This window comes from Heterocephalus glaber, unplaced genomic scaffold, assembly GCF_053883595.1.
Source record: "Heterocephalus glaber isolate CG9 unplaced genomic scaffold, H.glaber_assembly_v1.0 deba00001781, whole genome shotgun sequence".
Lineage (NCBI taxonomy): Eukaryota > Metazoa > Chordata > Mammalia > Rodentia > Bathyergidae > Heterocephalus > Heterocephalus glaber.
The window spans coordinates 847,313-868,597 of record NW_028258467.1 but is presented as its reverse complement, the minus strand read 5'-3'; the positions used below and the strand labels follow the sequence as shown (position 1 = coordinate 868,597).

Genomic DNA, 21,285 nt, shown 5'->3' with positions numbered 1-21,285 from the left:
GATAGAATATAAGGGACAGAAAGAAGGCTGCTATGATTCATTTGCTGCTTTGCTGCCTTCTGCCTACAAGAACTATTTCTCTTCTGTGATGCCCCTTTGCCATGCCACCCTGCCTTGGAGCCAGTCGATTATGGACTGAAACCACTACAAACTGTGAGCTGAAATAAACTCTTTTTCTTTAACTTTGGGTGCTGGATATTTTGTCTCAGAAATGAGAAAAGTAAGTAAGACACTGGGCAGTTTAGCAAGACCCTATATCAAAATTTTAAAAACAGAACAAAAAAAAAAAGAACTGGAGGTATAGCTCAATGGTAAAGTGCTTGCGTAACATAAGAGAGGCCCTGAGTCCAATACTTACCATCACAGGGGCTGGGGATTTAGCTCAGTGGTTTCGCCGCCTGCTGCACAAGCACAAGGACCTGAGTTTGATCCCCAGTACCAAAAAAAAAAAAAAAAAGTGGTTTATATTGTGCTCGCTTCGGCAGCACATATACCAATACTTACCATCACAGGTAGGAGGGAAAGAAAGAAGAAAGGAAGGAAGGAAGGAAGGAAGGAAGGAAGGAAGGAAGGAAGGAAGAGGGGAGGGGAGGGGAAGGAGAAAGACCAGGCATGGTGACACACACCTGTAATTGCAGCACTTGGGAGACTGAGGCAGGAGGATCACCTTGACTTAAAGGCCAGGCTGGACTACAGGGAAGGACATAGAGGCTGGGCATGGTGGGACATACCTATAATCCCAGCTACTACAGACTGCTGCAGACCTCTTTCCTGCCCTTGGCTCTACCCAAAAATCCCTTGTAGCATGATTCCCAAGTTTTCTGATGCCTCCAAAGCACAAAGACACCTCTTGAATTGCATTCTTTCTTAGTAGCAGGCAGACAGGGTACAGTAAATTGCCCTTTACTTTGGAGAGGATAGCCCAGCGTGCCCCAGACCTCTGGGCTCTTAGAATCTTGGTTTATGTTTCTTTTATTATTGTTATTCAGTACTAGGATTGAACCGGGGGAGCACTGAGCTACATCCCCAACCTTTCTTTACATTTGTAATCTGAGCTAGGGTCTCAATGAGTTGTCCAGGCTGGCCTTGAACTTGTTATTCTTTTGCTATAGTTTTCCAGAGTGCTTGAACTACAGGTGTGTCCCACCATGCCAGGCCACTTTCTACCATCTCTGAGATGGGGATCTCCTTAGCTAGTCCTGAATCTTTTTAATTGAATTTTCTGATTTTATTTATTTATTTAGTTTGTACTGGAGATAGAATCTACAGACTTGCACATGTTAAACATGAGCTCTACTGCTCAGCTACATCCCCAGCCCAATTTTCTCATTTTAATTGTAAACTAACATACAGTAAATTTGAATTTTTTTGGTGTATGATTCCATGTGCTTTTTGTTTTATGTTTTGTACCGGGGATTGAACTCGGGTCCCTGCACTTGCAAGGCAGGTGGCGGAACCACTGAGCTAAATCCCCGGCCCCATGTGTTTTAATAATGTATAGATTTATAAAACCCCACCATCATCAGGACAGAGAACACTTTCCTCACCCCCAAAAAGGTGCCTGATGCTCTTCCCTCACCCCAATCACTGATTTGTTATTGGTGGTTACCACTGCCTTTGTAAAATTGTTATATAAATACAATCACATAGCATGTGTAACCTTTTGTAACTGAATTTTTTTTTTTGAGACAGGGTCTCACTATGCAGTTCAAGCTGGTCTTGAACTCACTATGTAGCCCAGGCTGGCCTCAAACTTGCAGTGATCCTCCTGCCTCAGCCTTCTGAATGAAGTGCTGGGATTACAGGCATGCACCACCACTCTGGTTTTGAACTCAGTATGTATCTCAGGCTAGCCTCAAACTCATGGCAATCCTCCTGCCTCACCTCCCAGTTGCTGGGATTACAGGCGTGTGCCATCATTCCCGGCTTGTGACTAACGTCTTTCACACAGGGTGGTATCTTTGAGATTCACCCATGTTGTTCCATATATTCCTGTTGGTGTCAGATCCTAGTGAATCTCAGGGGTGTATACTAGACTCCATTGTTATTCTCCCCTCCCCCTAGCTTCGGACCAGGAATCGAACTCAGGACTTTGTGCTTGCCAGACAGGTGCAGCACCACTGAGCTGAGTTACATCCTCTGTCCTACCCTTGTGATTCTTGTGATGGATGGATGTCTCTCGGGGAAAGCAGGAGGCCAGACCTCGGACGGGGTGGGAAGCTTTCCCTGACCCAAGAGAGAAGGCAGAGAATTGGGGGCAAGGAACAGCCACAGCTCCCTTCCTTCAGAATGGCTGAGACTAAGACGTAGGCTCCAAAGTGGGTGAGGAGTTTGGGGCCAAGTTCGGTGGGATCACCGGGTTGCCCAGGGTACTGGGCCCCATGTGAGGCTTGAGACCAGGAATTTGGAGGTCAGGAGCCTGCGTGGCTTGCGTGGGTTTCTCCAGAAGTGCTCACTTGTCACGAAAGGGGCTCAAAAAGGTCAAGGCGTCAGTCCTGGCCTGGAGAAGCACAGCAGGGGCAGGGTCTAGGGCCGCCGCCACGCTTTGGGGGACTGCCGGGCCAAGTGTCTGCCGGGCGACTGGCTACAGAAAGGGGAAGCGACCTTCCACGCCTTCCCCCTGGGGTCGCCCTGCACGCTCGTAAGCCGAGCCTGAGTGGACGGGAGGACCTCGAGGGGGCGCAGGGCTCTTCCCCCACAGGCGGCCGCCCCCGGGCGCCCGGGCGGAGCAAGCTTTTCCGCGCCGCCGCCGCCAAAGTCGAGGATTAGCGCGCTCCGGCCGGCACGACGGGATTAGCCCGCGTGGACTCGGCGCCCGGCCCGGGGATTACCGCGCACTCCCCCCGACGTATATATTCCTGCCGCGCGGCGGTCCCCAGCCCGGCCGGGCATGGCGGCGGCGAGGGGCGCGGCCAGCCGCAGGGGCCCGGGGCGGCCCTGCCCCTTCTCCATCGAGCACATTCTCTCCAGCCTGCCCGAGCGAAGCCCCCGGGGCCGAGCCGCCCGGCCCCCGCTGCCCGCCGGTCGCCAGAGCCCCGCAGAATCTGCGGAGCCCGGGGTGCAAGAGGCTGTGCCCTGCGCCTGCTGTTGCTGCTTCGTCCCGCCCGCGACGCCCCGCAGGTCCCCGGAGGCGGCCACCGGGCTGGGTGAGTGGGCGCGGAGCGGGCGCAGCGCTAGGGGTACGCCTCACCGCGGGCGAGGCATCGGTGCGGAGCTCCGCTCCCTCCTGTGTCTCATTGCGCCCTCGCCCCGCAGGCGCGCGGCTGCCGTGGCCGCTGAGGCTGGGGCCCGGGGCGCCCTCGCCCTTGGCCGCGCAGACCGGAGGCTCGGGGGCGCTCCCCAGCGCGGGCGGCCCGGGCCCGCAGAGACGCACGCGTCGCCACCGCACCATTTTCAGCGAGGAGCAGCTGCAGGCGCTGGAGGCGCTCTTCGTGCAGAACCAGTACCCCGACGTGGGCACGCGTGAGCGCCTGGCCGGCCGCATCCGCCTGCGCGAGGAACGAGTGGAGGTGGGTGCCCGGCCCGGCGCCCGGGGAGTCGGGGGCGCAGAGGGTACGCGCCTCTCGCTGCTCCCTCCGTTATCAAAGACCGCGGGGTCTTGAGCACCGCCCCGGGACGGTGGGACCCAGCGCCTTGGAGGAAGGGGACCCGGGCAAAGCAGCAGCGCGCAGTGTCAGTCCCGGGGCGGAGACCGAGCGGGAGGAGGTGTGTGTGGGAAAATTGTCACTGGAACTGGAGGGGAGGTAAGGATAGTTTTCTTTGCCTTTATTTTAACCCTGCCCCTTTTCCTGATGATAAAGCAGGCATTTATTCATGTTGCAGATTTTGGAAGGTTCGGAAATGCTCAGAGCTTCTGCAGAAGGGGCATCATGGTCGCCGCTGGGCGGAGGCTGGGGGGCGTCCCTCTGTCTGCAGCAGAAGAGGGAAAGAAGGTCCCTTTTAGAAGGCCCTGCCAGGCCACCTGTGGGCCCTTCAGGAATTGGGGGTGGAGCGGGCCGAGGTCCTGGAGGTCTGAGAAGTCCGTTTCCCTTCCTCCTCCTCCCGACTAGTCCTTCTCTGCTTCCTCCTCCTCCCCTTCCTCTTCCCCCCCCCCCCAGGTCTGGTTCAAGAACCGAAGGGCCAAGTGGAGACACCAGAAGCGTGCCTCAGCCTCTGCAAGGCTCCTGGCAGGGCCCAAGAAACCTCCCAAGGAGCGCAGCTGATGATGCTGGGAGCTACTCCTGGCCTTGGCGTTGACCTTTGGGGCCTGCACAGAGAGAGGACAGACCTGCAGGAACAGAAGCTAAGGGGGCGCTGCAGCCTTTTCCATCACTCTCCACAGTTTCTTGCCACCTGGAACTGGTGCTGGGTGCGTGTGTGTGTGTGTGTGTGTGTGTGTGTGTGTGTGTCCCGGCACCACTGGCCTCTGAAAGGAGGGAACACCACACACTCAGTGTCCTGTTCTCCCTGGGGCAGTCAGGCAGGAACCACTGTGATTGCCTTGCTGGGGGAATGGGACAGAGACCAGGTCAGCCGTAACTCCATCCAGGACAGGGACCACCACTGGAAAACACAGGGTCCCAGAATCCTTCTCAGTGGTGTCACCCTCCTCACCCAAGGGCATGCTGGGCTCCCTCCTCCCTCATATGGACACAGGCCCCTTGACCTGTCTTCCATCCTCCCAGGGCAGGGTAGCAGGCTTGCTGTCACCTCAGAGATCCTGTGCTGCTGGTCTTGGTATCTGAACGTTCAGAATAAGGTTGGATGAGGTAATTTCCACAAGCCCCTTCACCTGCTCCTTAAGCTTTGAGCTTTGTGCTGATACCAAGAACAAGAACTGCAAGTACCACAGAAACAGTACAGAGTCCCAAGTCTGCCTTAGCTCCATTTCCACACCCAGCAGGGAGCTGCCCCTTTTTCCTCCTTCCCAGTGAGGAGGAGTTAGGGAGTCTTTGGGAGCATACCCCAGGAGTCTGAAGTCTCTGTACTAGGTGCCCTCAGCCAAGCACACTAGCCCTGGGAAGGTGTCTGGGCCTCTGGGGGACTGCTCTGGTCTCTAGGCACTGCTAACCTTCTTCATGGATAGGAATCCTTGACATCCTTCCTCTGGGGATTTCTGTCCAGTGGAATCTGCCTCTCTTGCAGCCATCAACCTGTCACCCAAGTTGGGAGCAAAATGTGGTTGGATTGGTGTACCCCTTGAGTCTCATGCCTTGGACCACTCAGCCATCCTGACACCCATGATGTAGTTGGATTGGGAAGAACACACTCCCACTACCTTGGAAAATGTCTGTCCTCCCCTCTACCACCCTGGCCCCAATGTGAAGGATAGCATGAAAAACAAGCTTCTGTTTCCTATGATGACCCATTCAATGTGCCCAACACTCCCACCGCCCCCCTCATCGGCTTGAGTACCCTGTTCTGTTTCCTCAGTGTCCTGAGTGTATTAGGAAGTGGTATCTACAAGAGACACAGCTCATCCATAGAACCCAGACTCCAGAAGCCAGGGCTCCTGGGCTCTCTAAGGCTAGCAAGTTCAAGTAACACCATGCAGACATGGTGTCCCACAGCTAGAGCTGCTCCAACACTGCACAGGTACTCACTTCCATTCTCCAGGACACACTTCTGGCTGTCACAAAATGTTCCCCTGAATCCTGGCCTTGCCCTTGAAGCCTCCATTGTCTACCTGTGGACCTGACTGTGTCCTGGACAGCTTCCCTGCAGGCTGAGACACTCATTTTACTGCGTTCCAGGCTCCTTGTCCTCCTGGGCTGAATGGCTGTTTGTTGTTTAGGACAACCATGATGAGAGCTCACCCGAGCTCCAACTTCCAGGCACCACTGCTCCCCTGACTTGTCTCCTTCCTCCAGCTGCTCCTTAGAAAGCTGACCATTAATACAACTCAGTCTACAGTACTCCCCCCATCTCCATTCTTATTTTGGTTCATCTTTTCCACTGTCTATCTCCAGTTCTCATCTTTCCACCATATTTATATCTCCAGTCCAGGCTTCTCCCCTAACTGCATACTATGTCAAACTGTCCCCCTCAGTGCTCCACCTGGAAGCCCACAGGCTCCTCAGGTTTACCTTCTCCACAGTGAGCTCTTCCCCCATGCAGACCAGGTGAGTGAACAGAGCTAGTGATCACCCGACTGCTCCTTAACTCTCACACACCTTACCCAGCCCAACAGCAGTAATTCATACATTATTGATAAATCCCAGAATTTACTTTCTAACTCCAGATGCTTGGCCATTGTAGCTCTCTCCATCTTGTCTGGCTGTACCTCCTCTGGTCTCCCTTTAATTCAGAATAAAGACAAAACTCTCCTCTCCAGGACCTACAATGTCTGGAGCAGTCTGGCTTTGCCTCCTTAGCATCATCTCACACCTCACCATGCTCTGTGTATGTCCAAAAGTCTGCTTTGGAATCTCCCTTGCTCCCTGACACCACTAGGACTTGGCATATTTTCCTCCCAGCCACCTGAGCAATGCCTGTCCATTCACCTTTTGGATCTTTGACCACTTTCTGCTTGGAGAATCTTCCACTGAATTTCCCCACTAGGTCAAGACTCTCAAGAACAAACTCATCAATGCTGCAATTTTACACTTCTTTTGTAGGGTGATGTAACTAGTGTCTGTCTGCTCCACTGGACTGTCGGCTCTCTGAAGGCAGGAACGTCACCGTGGATGTCATGTAGTCCCCTGAGGATCCCAATGGATGAAGGAATAACTGCATATTGTAAAAGCAAAATTGTACTGGGGCAGGATTTGTTTGTTTGACATAGTTTGCAACCTCTTTTGGGGAAGAAATTCCTGAAAAATGCTTAGACAGTGTTCTGTCCCATTTCAGTGAGAATTGGCTCTATTCTGTGAAGTTCAGTCTGGCATTTAGGAGCCTAATAATCTCTAATTAGACATTTCTTTATTAAACTACTATCTTGTTCTTTTCAATTATCTTTTGTTAGATAACTGTCAAGAATTGTCTTAGGATTCTCTTCTTGCATAAAGTTTGGTACGTGTATATAAACAGATTTTTGGAGTGTTTTTTTAAATAATTTAAGCACATGTTGTGATTATTTCGGAGAAATTGAAATTTCAAGGCCTTTAGATTTTCCCCAGTGCTGAAACTTGACATTACCTTGACACGTCAAACAGCTTCCAACACAGCGTCCCCTTGTGTTCACAGACCAAACAACCGTGAACAATGCAGGACGGGAGAAAGACTACAACTCCCTTGAACAAGCGCGCCTAGTGGCGTCATTACGGAGCGCCGGCTGTCGTTGAAAAGTACTGCTTTCTCATTGGCTGGCTGGCTATTGGAAGCCCTGGCATAATTGGTCCCCAAAGCCCTGTGGCGCTTTTGTGCCGCGCTAGCCCTTCTGGGATAGGGATGGGGACTCCCGGACCTTCGGGCCGGCCTCTGTTGCTCCCGAGCGCGTCAGGGCCCCCAGAGAAGCGCACGGCTAGGGAGGCTGGGGCTGCGAAGAGTAAGCAGCGAGTTCTAGATGAGGAAGAGTATATCGAGGTACACCTCAGTGGGAACACCGGAGACTTCCGGGTCAATCCCCCTATGCGCGCCTCTCTCGGGTCCTTTCTCTCCAGTCTTGAGCATCGGGTCCGCTCGTGGAAGTGGAACAGCCGCGTCCCAGCCCTTGGGATGTGGACTGTTCCAAGAGCTAACTAAACAGTGCAGGGGGAGGTGTCTTGATTGGGGCACTAGCAATGTTTCCAGGGTAGAAAAGGGGCGGTATGTGATGAGGGTGAGAGAAATAAGTTTCTGTCTTAAAGTATGAATAGAATTTTTGACACATTTGAAGAATACTGACAAAGGGGACTTTCTCGACGACGGTAACAGACAGTATAAGGGCTGGGGATTCTGGAAATAGGCGGCGATTGTGGCAGCATCTTTGAGTGGGCTTCGGATACTCCTGAAGTAAGGGTTGGTCCTGCCGCAGACATACAGAAGGAGCTGGTACAGAGAGTGGGGGAACCCGTTTTGTTTGAGATCGGTTAAATCTGGGACATTCTGAGATACGCGGATGGGTGGCATTAGTGCATAGCTAGGTGCACAGATTTGCAGCTCCATAGCAAGGTCTGGCGGGAGTGCAGGGAGGGTTGGTGCGGGTGTGTGGATTCCAGCCGCTAATGGTAGAGATGGTGACTAGCTGAAATCACTCAGGCGAGAGGTTCAGATTGGAAACAAACTCCTGGGTGGAATTAGAATGGCAACACCCCATGGTCTGGCTGGTGTGGGGGTGGAGCCAGCAAAGGACAATGAGAATGACCAGTCAGTAAAAGGAGAGAGGAGGGTCTCATGGACATGAAAGAAGTATTTAGTAATGTTAGACCATATCGGATGTTCACCCTCACCAGAACGTGCTCCTAAGCTCTCTCAAGCAAGCCCCAATTATTGGGGCAGACAGAAGTGAAAGGAGGTGCTGCAAGGGACTTAGCATGTATAATAGTGGACTGTAAGGTGGAGAATCCAGGTGGCAGCTCTCATTTTTCTTCTGGTCTCTCCTGACAGGGCCTCCAGACAGTCATCCAGAGGGATTTCTTTCCTGATATAGAGAAGCTACAGGCACAGAAGGAGTATCTAGAGGCTGAGGAGAATGGAGACTTGGAACGAATGCGCCAGATTGCCATCAAATTTGGCTCTGCCCTGGGCAAGATGTCTCGAGAGCCTCCACCACCTTGTAAGAGGACCTTGTGGGTAGCAAAGGGGAAAGCCCATCAAATGTCACGTACGCTTTCTCTGACTTGTAACCTCCTTCCCTTAGATGTGACTCCAGCCACATTTGAAACCCCTGAGGTACACACAGGTACTGGAGTGGTAGGCAACAAGCCCAGGCCCAGAGCCGGAGGTCTGGAGGATGGTGAGTGCTCCCTGTTGGTTGCATGGTCACAATTATCTGGGAGTTTTATTCTGCCAGGCCCAGGGGTTGCGGGTCACATCTTGTCTCTGAGGGATCTCCTAAATATGTACCTGTGAGGCTAGAGAGAATTGTTCTAGGATGCAAAAGATCTGGGTCTAACTCCAGGTTTTTTTGAGATGGGTCTTACAGTGTTGTAAGTCTTACTGATGAGTCTTACTGATTGCTAGCTTTTTTTTTTTCATTGTAGGATATAATATTTTAAAAGGGATTTTGGTTTATTGCTTCTCACCCTTATTAGCATTCGCTCCATGAGAGCAGTTGCTTCCCATGTGAAACAGCACGTGGTGTGTTGTGGGCCTTCAACAGATATAAGTAGAACAGATGGATGGTTGTCTTAAAGTATGTACTGGAACATGAGACACACGGGTGTATAGGACACACCCTGACTTTAGAAGGAAGTCTTTTTAGGAAAGAGCATTTTAAGCTATGTTGAATATAAGAGTACTTTAAATTGCAGAACTTCTTGCTCATTTGTTGTTTTTCTTCAGCAGTAGAATATTAGTGTAGGCAGAGGTGGACAAGATACTTTTCTTCAACCAAGTTCTAATGTATTATATGGTATGCTAACACAGAAGTCCACTGTGTTCAAATGAACATTATATTTTCTGTTTCATAGCCTGGCTCTTCCTGTTATCAGTACATTGTCATTGTCATTCTTGGAGCTTGGGTCTTTATTAAAATGTAACATGAGCTTCAGGGTAATTTGAAGATCCTTTTTCTTTTTTCTTTTGGGTATAGGAGTTGAATCCAGGGCCTTTTTACTGAGCTATATTCCCAACTTCTTAAAAGTTATCCCCAAATAACTTTTTTATTTTTTATTTTGAGACAGGGTCTCATTAAGTTGTCCAAGCTGGGCTCACATTTGTTATCCTCCTCCCAGAGTACTGTAATTATAGGTGTGCACTACCATGCCCAGCTGATTCTTTTCTTTTTATATAGAAACACCTTACATGTCAGTCAGTGTGGGAGTTCTTTTCATAACTTAGGTGATAGAAACCTGCCATTCATGTTTACAGATGAGGAAACTGAGGCTGCAAAAGGCAACAGTTTCTCTCTCAGAGATGGTTAGTGGTTAAGGCTTGAGTTTTCACCTTTTTGATCCTAGTCTTGGGTTTTCACCTTTTTGATTACTAGCTTTTTGGACAGTCTAGCATGTACCAGGTGGTCAAGATTGTCACTAGAGGCCAGGTGTGGTAGTACACACCTCTAATTCCAGCACTCAGGAGGCTAAGGCAGGAGGATCACTGGGAGTTCAGCGCCATCCTGGGCTACATAGTGAGTTCAGGGCCAGCCTGAACTACACAGTGAGACCCTGTTTCCAAAAAAAGAAAAAGCTCCCCTTCAGGTTGGATCTGGTGGTGCCAGCTATAGTCCCAGCTAATTGGGAGGCTGAGGTGGGAAGATCACTTGAGCCCAGGTGTTCAAGATGTATCTGGGCACTGTAGCAAAACTCTGTCTCAAAAAAAAAATCTCTTTCAATTGGCCTCACTGAAGGGGGGCCGGGGATGTAGCTCAGTGGTGCCGCTGCCTGCCTCACAAGCACAAGGTCCCGAGTTCCATCCCTGGTACCAAAAAAAAAAAAAAATGTCCTCACTGAAATTGGTAGCAGCACCAGGGTGCTACCTCAACAGGAATGCCACTTTCTTTTTTTTTTGGTACCGGGGATCAAACTCGGTCCCTTGTGCTTGCAAGGCAGGCGGTGAAACCACTGAGCTAAATCCCCGGCCTAGGAATGCCAGTTTCCATGGTGGCAGAGGAGGCATTGGTGTGGTCCAGTACCTCCGAGCCGCCATTTGGACCCCTAGGTCACATGAGGTTCCTGCCACAAGGACTAGCTGGCAGGTCTAGATGCTTAAGTGGCAACCACCCACTTGTAGTCCAAATACCAGGGAAAAAAAGGGTGATGTGAGAAAATCCCAGGAAGGAGGGAGCATTCTGGGGATTTGGCTGTAGGCCCTATAGAATTAGTACAATTTTGTTTGTTTGTTTTTTGGGGTTTTTTTGGTACTGGGGATTGAACTCAGGACCTTCTGCTTGCGAGGCAGGCAGTGGAACCACTGAGCTAAATCCCTGGCCCCTAGAATTAGTACAATTTTGGCAGAAAAGAAACTGCCAAACTCCTGCTTTAATTCCTGAGTCACCCTTACCCCACCTAATCAAGCAGATCACATGCTTCTCTTGGCATCTGGCAGATGAACAGAGGCAGCTGCAGGGTGCCCTGGGAAGTTGAAGTGTCTTGATTCCACCCCCATGGGGAGCTCACTAATGGGGTGAGGATTCCAGTGCTTGTAGGGTGGTGTGATTCCCAGAACTTGGTGTACTGATCTCTCCTGACTGCAAAGTGGGATTTACGCCATTTGTGTTACTGTCTTCTCCCCACCTGCAACCCCTGTGCAGGAGAGGCTGGAGAGGAGGAGGAAAAGGAGCCACTGCCCAGCCTGGATGTTTTCCTGAGCCGCTACACAAGCGAAGATAATGCCTCCTTCCAGGAGATCATGGAGGTGGCCAAAGAGAAAAGTCGGGCTCGCCATGCCTGGCTTTACCAGGCTGAGGAGGAGTTTGAGAAGGTAGCTCTGGAGCTAGGGGACATTGGCCTCCTCTATTGGGGTGGGGGAGTCTCAGGGCCACAGGCATAGTCCCTGGAAGTCCCTCTGACCCTCACTTTTCCCCATGTGATTGTAGAGGCAGAAAGATAATCTTGAACTCCCATCAGCAGAGTACCAGGCCATCGAGAACAGCCAGGCCGGCGTGGAGACCTGGAAGTACAAGGCCAAGAATTCCCTCATGTACTATCCAGAGGGTGAGTGGACAGGCTGGGTGGCAGGATGGGGACACAAGGGATACAGTTGCATGTGTCTAGCTCTTTTGGCCTTCAGACAGTGGGCCTTGGGGGATTCCTCATGTGTACTGGTGTGAAGTGTGAGCTAGACTGCATGTGTCTGTTCAGATGGGAGTGACTTGACTGAGAGGAAGAGTGTGGTCTTGTCCCTTAGGCTGCAGGGCTGCTGTGGCTGAGGTGTGGCCTATCTGCCACTCTGACACCAGTGCCATCTCTGCTTTGTTTGCCAGGTGTCCCTGATGAAGAACAGCTGTTTAAGAAACCCCGGCAAGTGGTGCATAAGAACACTCACTTCCTGAGGGATCCCTTCAGCCAGGCTCTGAGCAGATCCCAGCTGCAGCAAGCAGCTGCCCTCAATGCCCAGGTAATGCTGTGGGGGCAGCAGATGCACAGGGTCAGAGGTGGCTGAGGGCAGGTATGGCCTCTGCCATCATGGGTGCCTCCTTAAAGTTAGGACCATCCTTAAGCTTGGTGAATCTCAGTGGGGAGAAGGATTGGGGTCCCTGTGTGGCAGGGGAGTCTTTGGTCAGCTTGGATAGGCTTCTACTGGGACACTGTCTTGGTCAGATTTGTTCTGGAAACCCAGATCTGAGCCAGTTCTCCTGATGGCATACACCTCAGAGAAAAGAGGGCATTGGGAGCCAGCCTTATCTGGGTACACACGTCCCCACACCAGGCAGGGCTGTGGGTAAAGTCAGGTGAGCAGCCAGGGGAACCAGTAAGTATCAGAAAAGAGCTTGGCCCCAGAGAGTGGCCTGCAGTGCCACAGGGCTTGGGGAGGCAGCAAAGAGATTCTGAGTTTGGGAGCAAGAAAAGTGTGTGCCCTCCAGTGGTGATTGTGGTAATCACAGGGTTAAAGGGTGGAGGCAGGAGAGAGGGAAGCTTGCAGTGCCTCAAGGGAAAGGGACAAAGCACAAGCTCCCTCATGTTTCCCTGGATGGGAAGAAGGGAAATACTCCTTGCTTTGGTACCCACTCTGACAGACCTCAAGGTCTTTGTCGGGGTGGAGGTCCTTCGTCCCTCTCTTCTCAAGAGGGCTGCCTGCACAGAAGTCCCAGCTTTGCCCCAAGGAAAGAAGTGTTTGCAGTGTGTTCCTGTCCACCTGGCTGTTGGCCCGCTGGGGAGAGGGCCCCCTGACACTAGCCTCTTTGCTCATTCCAGCACAAACAGGGCAAGGTGGGCCCTGATGGCAAGGAGCTCATTCCCCAGGAGTCCCCCCGAGTGGGCGGATTTGGATTTGTTGCCACCCCTTCTCCGGCCCCTGGTGAGCAATGGGGTTTGTGCTAAAGCTGGTGTTGGCTGTGGGTGGGCTGGACTCTCAGGCAGGCTGGACCTGAGATGCCCTGGGAACTGGTTCCTCTTCTGGTCCTCTCCTCGGTGTCAGCAGAAGGGGTGCTATGGGCAGTGCTCACAGCTCTAAATCCAGAGGACACCGTAGGGTGGCAAGGCTCTGGGAATCAGGCCTGAAGTTCCCTCGCATAGGCGGATGACACTTGGGTTGGTCCCTCAGTGCCCATGATGTCCCCCTGCCCTCTTCACATTAGCCTCTGTGTTCTCAGGCACTGGTTGCTTGATGTAGACCAGGCCATGTAGAGTCCATAGGGGTGCCCTGAATCCTGGGAGATTGGGGAGCCTTGGGAACCCTGTGTGTATCCTCTCTTGGGATAAGGATGACCTCCAGGAGGGCCCTGGCCCTGTAATAGAATGGGACCTAGCTGATTAACTTTCTCGGGCCAAGTGCCTCTGTCCTGCCATGGACCCACAATGATCTTGGCATTACCTGCTCAGAGAATGGAGGTAACGTGGTTTCTGAGTCTAACGGAAGGAGAAAGGGCTAGTTGCTGGCCTTGGTGTTAGCTGGGATGGACACAGGGGTAACGCTATGGTTGGGGGGAAGGCCTGGTGTTGTGACCCCAGCCAGGTCCCCTGGCCTGAGGTGACTGTGGTCTTTCCATCTGCAGGTGTGAACGAGTCCCCGCTGATGACCTGGGGGGAGGTAGAGAACACACCACTGAGAGTTGAAGGGTCAGAGACCCCCTACGTGGACAGGACACCAGGGCCAGCCTTCAAGGTGGGTTGTGGTGAGGGGAGGAAGGGTGGGACTCAGTGTGGATGCCTGAGGAATCCTGAATTCTTGTGGCTCAAGACTGAGCTGCTATTGATCAAAGCATGCTCAATTGATGGGGCCAAGCACTGGCACTTCTGAATGCCAAGCTCTTAAGGCCGGGGTGAGTGGATGAGTGAGTATCAAGGAGGGATCTGGAAGAGTATGGCCAAGGCACCACCAAGGCAGGGAGTAACCTGTGCCCTTCTTGGGCCTAGAGACCATAGCTGCTGACAGATGAGGTAGGATGGTCACAGAGTTAGACCAGGAGCTCCAGCTGCTCTGCAGGCCTCAGTACCCTGGAAGTTAGTTTGTGTCCTCAGAAGAGCTATGTGCTGCCAGAGCAGGGCTCCTGGTTACAGTAAGCAATGAAGGATGCCCCTGAGATGGGGTGGAAAGCGGAGGACAGACAGCCTATAGAAATTGGTGGCCCAGGATAGCACAGATGAGTAGGTGAGCAAGTGTGAGCCATGGGGAAGGCATGATGCCCTGGTCTGCAGGGAGTCTGTGGGGAAACTGACTGGAGTAGTTTGAAAAGAGAAGGAAGAAAGACCCCTGAGACATGTGTGTCCCTCTGTTCAGGCTCCTACCTGTGCGGACTCTGGGGTGTCCCAAGGTCACAAGAGGGAGGCAGAGGTTTGTGTGGTTGCAGAGGCCAAGAGTGTGGATTATATCATCTGCTTTGGAAACCCAAAGAGAATCAGGTATAGAGTTAAGAATGAATATTTGGATCTGATTCAGTGACTGGGTCAGAAGAGATCATCTTAGGGCCGGGGGTTTAGCTCAGTGGCAGCGTGCCTGCCTGACAAGCTCAAGGTCCTGAGTTCGATCCCCAGCACCAGGGGGAAAGGGAGCCAGGGATTTAGCTCAGTGGCACCATGCCTGCCCTGCAAGCACAGGTCCTGAGTTCAATCCCTGGTACCAAAAGAAAAAAGAAAAAACAACAAGAGATCATCTTGAGCCAGTTACATTCAGCAGTGGTCATACTGAAATATGATAGAGAAAGAGATCACTTAGGTACCAATAGAAACAGAACAACTACATGGCTTTTGTAAGGAAAACCGTAGAGTCATACCGCAGTCCTGAGGAGAACATTTACCTCATGACCAACCTAAGGGCACTGTGCTTTCCCTGACCCAGGCCAGGTGGGCCTTCTAGATGTACTGTACATCCAGACAAAATGTGGGCAGAGGTTTTGGGTGCTTTGGTTCTAGAATTTGTGTGGGATGCATGGATAACCAAAACAAACTTAAGAGAGGAGTAGCCAAGAAAGACCTGTGCTGTCAAACATTAAAGCATATCCTCAGGGTGTAGGTGCATCAGCAGTGTGCCATTGTGCCTAGAGCCTGTGTTACAATAGCAAAGGACAGGTTCTAAAAGCAAACTGTGGCCCAAGTAAGAATTGAGGGTATGATAAAGATGACATTCAAATTTTGCAGAATAGCAGAGTATTTGGAATTAAAATAATCTAGGTCTTTGATATGTAGAACAGAATAAATTCTAGAAAGTTGAAAGGATTAAATGTAAGAACAGTAACCATAGGACAGAAGAAAACGATGGAGGAATATTTATCTGATATTTTTCTTGCCATACTGGAGATGAAACCTAGTCCTTGTGCGTGCTAGTCAAGTGTTCCACTGCTGAGTTATAGCCCAAGCCTTTACTTAGGTATGAAGAACTTTCTAAACATAAAAGGAAAGGAAAAGAAAATTAAAGTAGTAGGTACAGCAGTCCTCCCTTATCCAAGGTTTTAGGTTTTAGTTACTCAAAGTCAACTCCAGTCTGAAAATGTTTAATAGGGATTTATATAAATAAATTTATAAGGCTTACGTCACTTTTATGATAGCATACTATTATAATTGTTTCATCTTATTATTAGTTTTTAATTTCTTCTGTGGCTAATTTGTGTGTGTGGGGGGGGTGTTGTTGTTTTTTCCAGTACCAGGGATTGAACTCAGGACCTTCGGCATGTGAGGCAGTCATGCATGGCGCCACTGAGCTAAATCCCTGGCCCTTGTTCTTTTTCTTTCTTTTTTTTTTGGTACGGGGGATTGAACTCAGGACCTTGTGCTTGCGAGGCAGGCGCTGGAACCACTGAGCTAAATCCCTGGCCCTGTTCTTTTTCTTTTGTGGTGGTGCTAGGGATCAAACTCAGGATCTTATATATGCTAAGCATATTCTCTACCACTGAGTTACATCCCCAGCCCCTAATTTGTAAATTAAACTTTATCATAGGTATTAGTAGAAAAAAACATAGCATACATAGGGTTTGGTACTGTTTCAGCTTTCAGGTGTCCTCTGGGGACTCTTGAAACATATCCTGTGAGGATAAGTGGGGACTACTGTATATGAAAATGATGAACTTTTGTGCAGCCAAAAATGTCATGAAGAAAACAAAACCAAGTAACTGAAAACCAATTGTATGGGATGGCTTATTTCTTTTTATTTATTATTATTATTGTATTCATTTTTGAGACAGGGTCTTGTTATATAGTGTAGGCTGGTCTTGAATTCACCATGTAACCCAGGCTCATGGCAGTCCCCCTGCTTCAGCCTCTCAAGTACTGTGATTACAGGCATGTGCCACCATGCCTGGTTATGATTTAATTTAATTGATAGATAAAGCTCCTGTAAGGAACAAAACAAGATAAGCACCTCTGTAGAAAAAGAGGCCTCATTCACATCTGGAGGGTTTTGAAAGAATTGCAGAAGGCCAATAAAAGCAGAAAGATGTTCACTGTGATAATCAGAGGGTGTGAAATGAAAGCAAGACCCACTTTTTTCCCTAAAAGCTTGTCAGAGATTCATGGCTTGGTGGTCCTGGCCATGAGAGGCCATTGAGGATAGGTGAGGAGGGCAGGTCTGGAGGGCTGAGTGAGGCTTTTGAGAAGCTTTCAGGGGGAGGTGATGGTGGGTTTCTGGGATTGTACCCACCAAAGGGGAGAGGTTGGCACCCACAGCACCTGCTCCTTTGGGTGAGAGATGCCTGGCTTGCTGACAGGACGAATACAGACCACTCATATGCCTTTTTTTTCACATGCCTTTTCCTTGTAGATCTTGGAGCCTGGCCGCAGGGAGCGGCTAGGCCTGAAGATGGCCAATGAGGCAGCTGCCAAGAACCGGGCCAAGAAGCAGGAAGCCCTGCGGAGAGTGACAGAGAACTTGGCCAGGTGAGGGTCCACCAGGCCTTCAGGTGAAGGGGGTGAGGGGGTGGGGAAGGAAGATGAGGATGAGCTGTTGTCCCTATCTTGCCCCTGCTTTGCCTGTATCCAGCTACGTGGGTGCATGAGCTACAGGGCTGAGCCCAAGCAGTCCACAGGGTTCTGCCATGGCTGCCCTGGCTGCAACTCTGCTTCAGAGCATAGCTGCTTGTGATCCACACTGCAGGCTCCTCTCCACCTGTTTTCCTCACATCCTCTTTGATCTGTCCCTAAGAAGCACCTTTAGGACCGTTGTCCCACTGTGATCACCTGTCAGCCCTATGGAGACAATGTCATCATTTCCCTTGGAGAGGGGTGAGGACTTTAATTCTCAGAGGTCTGGAGTCTGCCACAGGCCCACAGCCAAAGGCAGCACTGCCGCTTGACCTCATGCTTGGCCACACTCCTGGGTGTCAGGCTGCCAAATGTTGTCCTCCCCAGGTCAGAATAACCGTGCATCTGAGGGTCTGAGGGAGACCCTGCTCCTAGCAGCACCTAGCCCTCCTAACCTCACCTTTCTCACCCATCCTTCCACACCAGCCTCACACCCAAAGGCCTAAGTCCAGCCATGTCCCCAGCTCTACAGCGGCTTGTGAGCAGGACAGCCAGCAAGTATACAGATCGTGCTTTGCGGGCCAGCTACACACCATCCCCAGCACGTTCGACTCACCTTAAGACCCCGGCTGGTGGCCCTCAGACTCCCACGAGCACACCAGCTCCAGGCTCTGCCCCACGCACACCTCTCACACAAGACCCAGCCTCCATCACGGACAACCTACTGCAGCTCCCTGTCCGCCACAAAGCCTCGGACTTCTTTTAGAGCCAGTCTGGACTGGGCCCACAGATGCTTCATGGAGCCTGAAATACAGAGGACTCCAGCTGCTGAGGACCAAGGCTGGGCCCAGAGGTGGTTGATCACAGGAACCACAGATGACGAGTGCTGTGCAGCAGCCAGGCTGGCACAAGATATACACTACTCCCTTTGGGGCGCAGCACCAATGCTGCCTCCTAGGGCCTTGGTGGAACTGTTTTCTATTTAACCCCTACCTGAACTGTCATTAAAGAATAACTGGTACAGCTGCTTTTCCATCCCTTGCCCTGAACCTGGGCCCCAGGGCCAACCTGGGACCTCCATTGAAGTCTGAGGAGGTGAGGGCCCCTGGAAAGGGCCCCTTGGTGGGGAAGCTGTGGGTGGCTCCCAGAACTGCCTTCTGAGCTGAGCTTGCACATCCCTCCTTTTCCCCCAAGAGAAAATGTCACTGGACAGGGTCTAAGGAGGTTTGCAAAGCTGAACTGAGGAACCTTACCCACATAGTGTTTGCCGGTTCACTAATTCCTGTTGCAGAAAAAGAATTTGCAGGACTAGTCAAGAAGAGGTACAGAGAGAGTCTATTAGGCAGAGATTTTAGTACACACTCAAGAGTGGAGTACAGACATTCAAAGAAATGAAATGAATTGTTTCCTAAACTGGGAACATTATGCTTTCTTGGAGTTGAAACCCTGGGAAAAGGTGGCTCACCCCCCAGAAGGGTACCCATTTTTTAAAAAAAGTGGATAATTTAAACATTCTTTGGATTATCTCTCCCTGTTCCTTTATCTTTAGATCTTTCTCAAATCAATTTATAGACTTTCAGAATTTCTGAGGAATTTTGGGTCTGGTAGAGAAGGTGCCTAAATAGGAATGCTGATAATGGATTGCCTTGGGTAACTTTGGCTGGGCCCTGGAAGTTACAGTCTTGGTTTTTTTGTTGTTATTTTTTGAGGCAGGGTCTCACTATGTAGTTCAGGCTGACCTCAAGCTTATAGTGATCTTCCTGCCTCAGTCTCCCAAGTCCTGGGATGACAGGCATGTGCCACCATGCCTAGCTGTTGCATTCTTCTTAAAACTTCAATTTTTAGGGCCAGGGATTTAGCTCAGTGGTTTCGCCACCTGCTGCGCAAGTGCACGGACCTGAGTTCAATCCCCGGTACCAGAAAAAACAAACAAAAAAATTTTAGTTGTGATTTCTTTGTTTCCTTTCTATTTTTTATTTATTTCTTTATATTTGGTTATTTTATTTTATTTTTGTCAGACAGGGTCTCTCTATGTGGTTCAGCCTGGCCTTGAACTCACTATGTAGCCCAGGCTGGCCTCAAACTTGAGGCAATCCTCCTGCTTCCTGAGTGCTGGGATTATAGGAGTGCACCACCATGCCCGGCTCTTTTTTAGTATATGTGCTGCCAAAGCAAGCACCTGGCTCTTTTTATTTCTTTCTATTTTACCTCATTTCTCTGTTCCTCTGAGTGAGGAATGGAGCCCTTGGAATTGTGTTCTTCAGAGTCACCTGGTATTCTAGGCATGGCAGGCCAGACCTAGCCTGCTTGATTTGCTGGCTTCAGGGCTATCAGGCCCCACCCAGCATGAGTCAGTTTCCTGGTGGCCTTAGCTGTTACCTCTCGGCACTTGGCTTCTAGCTCAGGTGGGGCTAGGTCCTCATCATTGTGTGGTTTGCTCTCCTTAACTGCTTTTGGCCCTGCCCACTGGGTCTCCTGAGGCTGCAGTGTGAGACAAGATAGAGCTGTAGAGAGCCGCAGGTCCTGTGTGCATGGGCCAGCATTTGCCTGTGGGCTGAGGACACGGAGACCTGGTCCTCACTTGGTGGCAGCCAGCTGTACCTATAACCCTGCTATCTGTGGAGCCGAGGGGTCTTGCTCTCTAGGCCTAGCTGGGTCCAAAACCAATGTCTGGTTCCCATGCTAGTGTGTTTAGGCCTCAGATGGGAATCACAGAATGTACACTGGCCATATGGCTAAGGGTGCACAAGGAGCTCTGCTCAGAATCATGTTTTGAAATCTGAATGAGCTGTTTGCTCCAGTTTTCCTACATGGATTCTCTCACCCCCGAAGTGCTGATGTTCTTTGGAGACAGTCCGGGGCCTGGCACCTGCCTGGAGTCTTTGCCAACTTGTGCTCCCATACAGTGCATTCCTACAAGCTCCTGGGTGGCTGCCCTGAGACCCTTCAGGGCTGGATCTGGAGCCTGGGGCTGGAATTCTTAGGGACCAGGATGGTGGGGCTCTGGGTGCTTTTGGTTCGAAGGAAAGGTTCAATTTTAACCCAAGGGAGCCCCTGGAGGTGGAAGGCAGAGACCTGGGGTCAAGTGCTGACCAAGTCAGGCCCTTAGTGTGCGGAGAGCATGCTCTGGGGAGGGATGGTGGCCAAACCACAAGCGACTGGGCCACACACCAAGGGCTGCTGTGTGGGGCTTGCTGATGCACAGGGTGGGGTGGGTGCCAGGGAATGGTCTCCGCTGGGCTTCCCTAGGGAGACTGCCCACCAAGGTCATCAATCTCAAATGGCCCTTAGGGTTTGAGGACATTGGGGAAGGATCTGTATGAGAGAGCAGAATGGGGTCAGCATGGGCTGAATTACTTGAAGCAAGGGAGAGGCATGGAGCTGCCTTGCTTTGGGGATAAGGACAGGTCAGAGGCAAATAAGTCCTCTCCTTGCCACAAACCTCACTATGAGTCTGCCCATGCCTAAGCACTGTCCCTGGACCCCACCCCAGTGACCCTTCTTGGCACTCTTGTATATATTTCCTGGTTTATTTGGTGGTCAGTTATTAAGCTCTTTGTTATCAAGTGGAAGAAGGCTAATAGAACAAGATCAAAGTGGTTTAATTAATGGTTTTACTTGTCCCTTCCACCTGTGCCTCTTTCATCTACCTGCCTCCTTAGTTTATTTGAGCACAACCCTCACACGCTTTCCCATCCCCAGTGCTAGGCGCTCGCCTCACGGTCAGCCTGTCTTCATTCTTGGGTACATCCTGCAGCTGATGCTGGGTTTTTGCCCCCAGCTTGTGGACAGGCCAATGCTCAGGCCTTGAGCCTGGCCTGGTATTACATTTGCACCAGGCCCAGTACTTTCCCTCTCCCTTCCTCTTAAGAGAATCAGAAGAGGATGTGAGGGGGATCTGGCTGCAACATCTGTCACCCCACTGATCGCCAGGGTTGATTTGGCTGATCTGGCTGGCTAGGCGGGTGTCCCCCTCCTCCCTCACTGCTCCATGTGGGTCCCTCCCGAAGAGGACGACCACCCCCGATAGAGGAGGACCATTTCCTCAGTCAAGGGTATACGAGTAGCTGCGCTCCCCTGCTAGAACCTCCAAACAAGCTCTCAAGAGAATCAGAAAAGGCCCGGGGATTTAGCTCAGTGGTTCCACCGCCTGCCTCACAAGAGGAAGGACCAG

The 21,285-nt window shown here is 51.1% G+C and overlaps 2 protein-coding genes across 2 annotated transcripts; both read left to right on the top strand.

Annotated features, from left to right (window-relative positions):
* Positions 1-2,803: 2,803 nt before the first annotated feature.
* Positions 2,804-7,156, top strand: Gsc2 (goosecoid homeobox 2). The gene is made up of 4 exons (XM_013069311.3): positions 2,804-3,146; positions 3,256-3,509; positions 4,098-4,348; positions 6,597-7,156. Exons 1-3 carry the CDS (start codon positions 2,891-2,893, stop codon positions 4,200-4,202), a joined length of 615 nt encoding a protein of 204 aa, XP_012924765.1. The 5' UTR covers positions 2,804-2,890; the 3' UTR covers positions 4,203-4,348; positions 6,597-7,156.
* Positions 7,157-7,322: 166 nt separating this feature from the next.
* On the top strand, positions 7,323-18,132 carry Ess2 (ess-2 spliceosome associated protein). The gene is made up of 10 exons (XM_004874865.3): positions 7,323-7,503; positions 8,506-8,674; positions 8,759-8,854; positions 11,312-11,481; positions 11,597-11,714; positions 11,984-12,117; positions 12,915-13,017; positions 13,715-13,824; positions 16,912-17,027; positions 17,598-18,132. Exons 1-10 carry the CDS (start codon positions 7,369-7,371, stop codon positions 17,875-17,877), a joined length of 1,431 nt encoding a protein of 476 aa, XP_004874922.1. The 5' UTR covers positions 7,323-7,368; the 3' UTR covers positions 17,878-18,132.
* Positions 18,133-21,285: the final 3,153 nt, after the last annotated feature.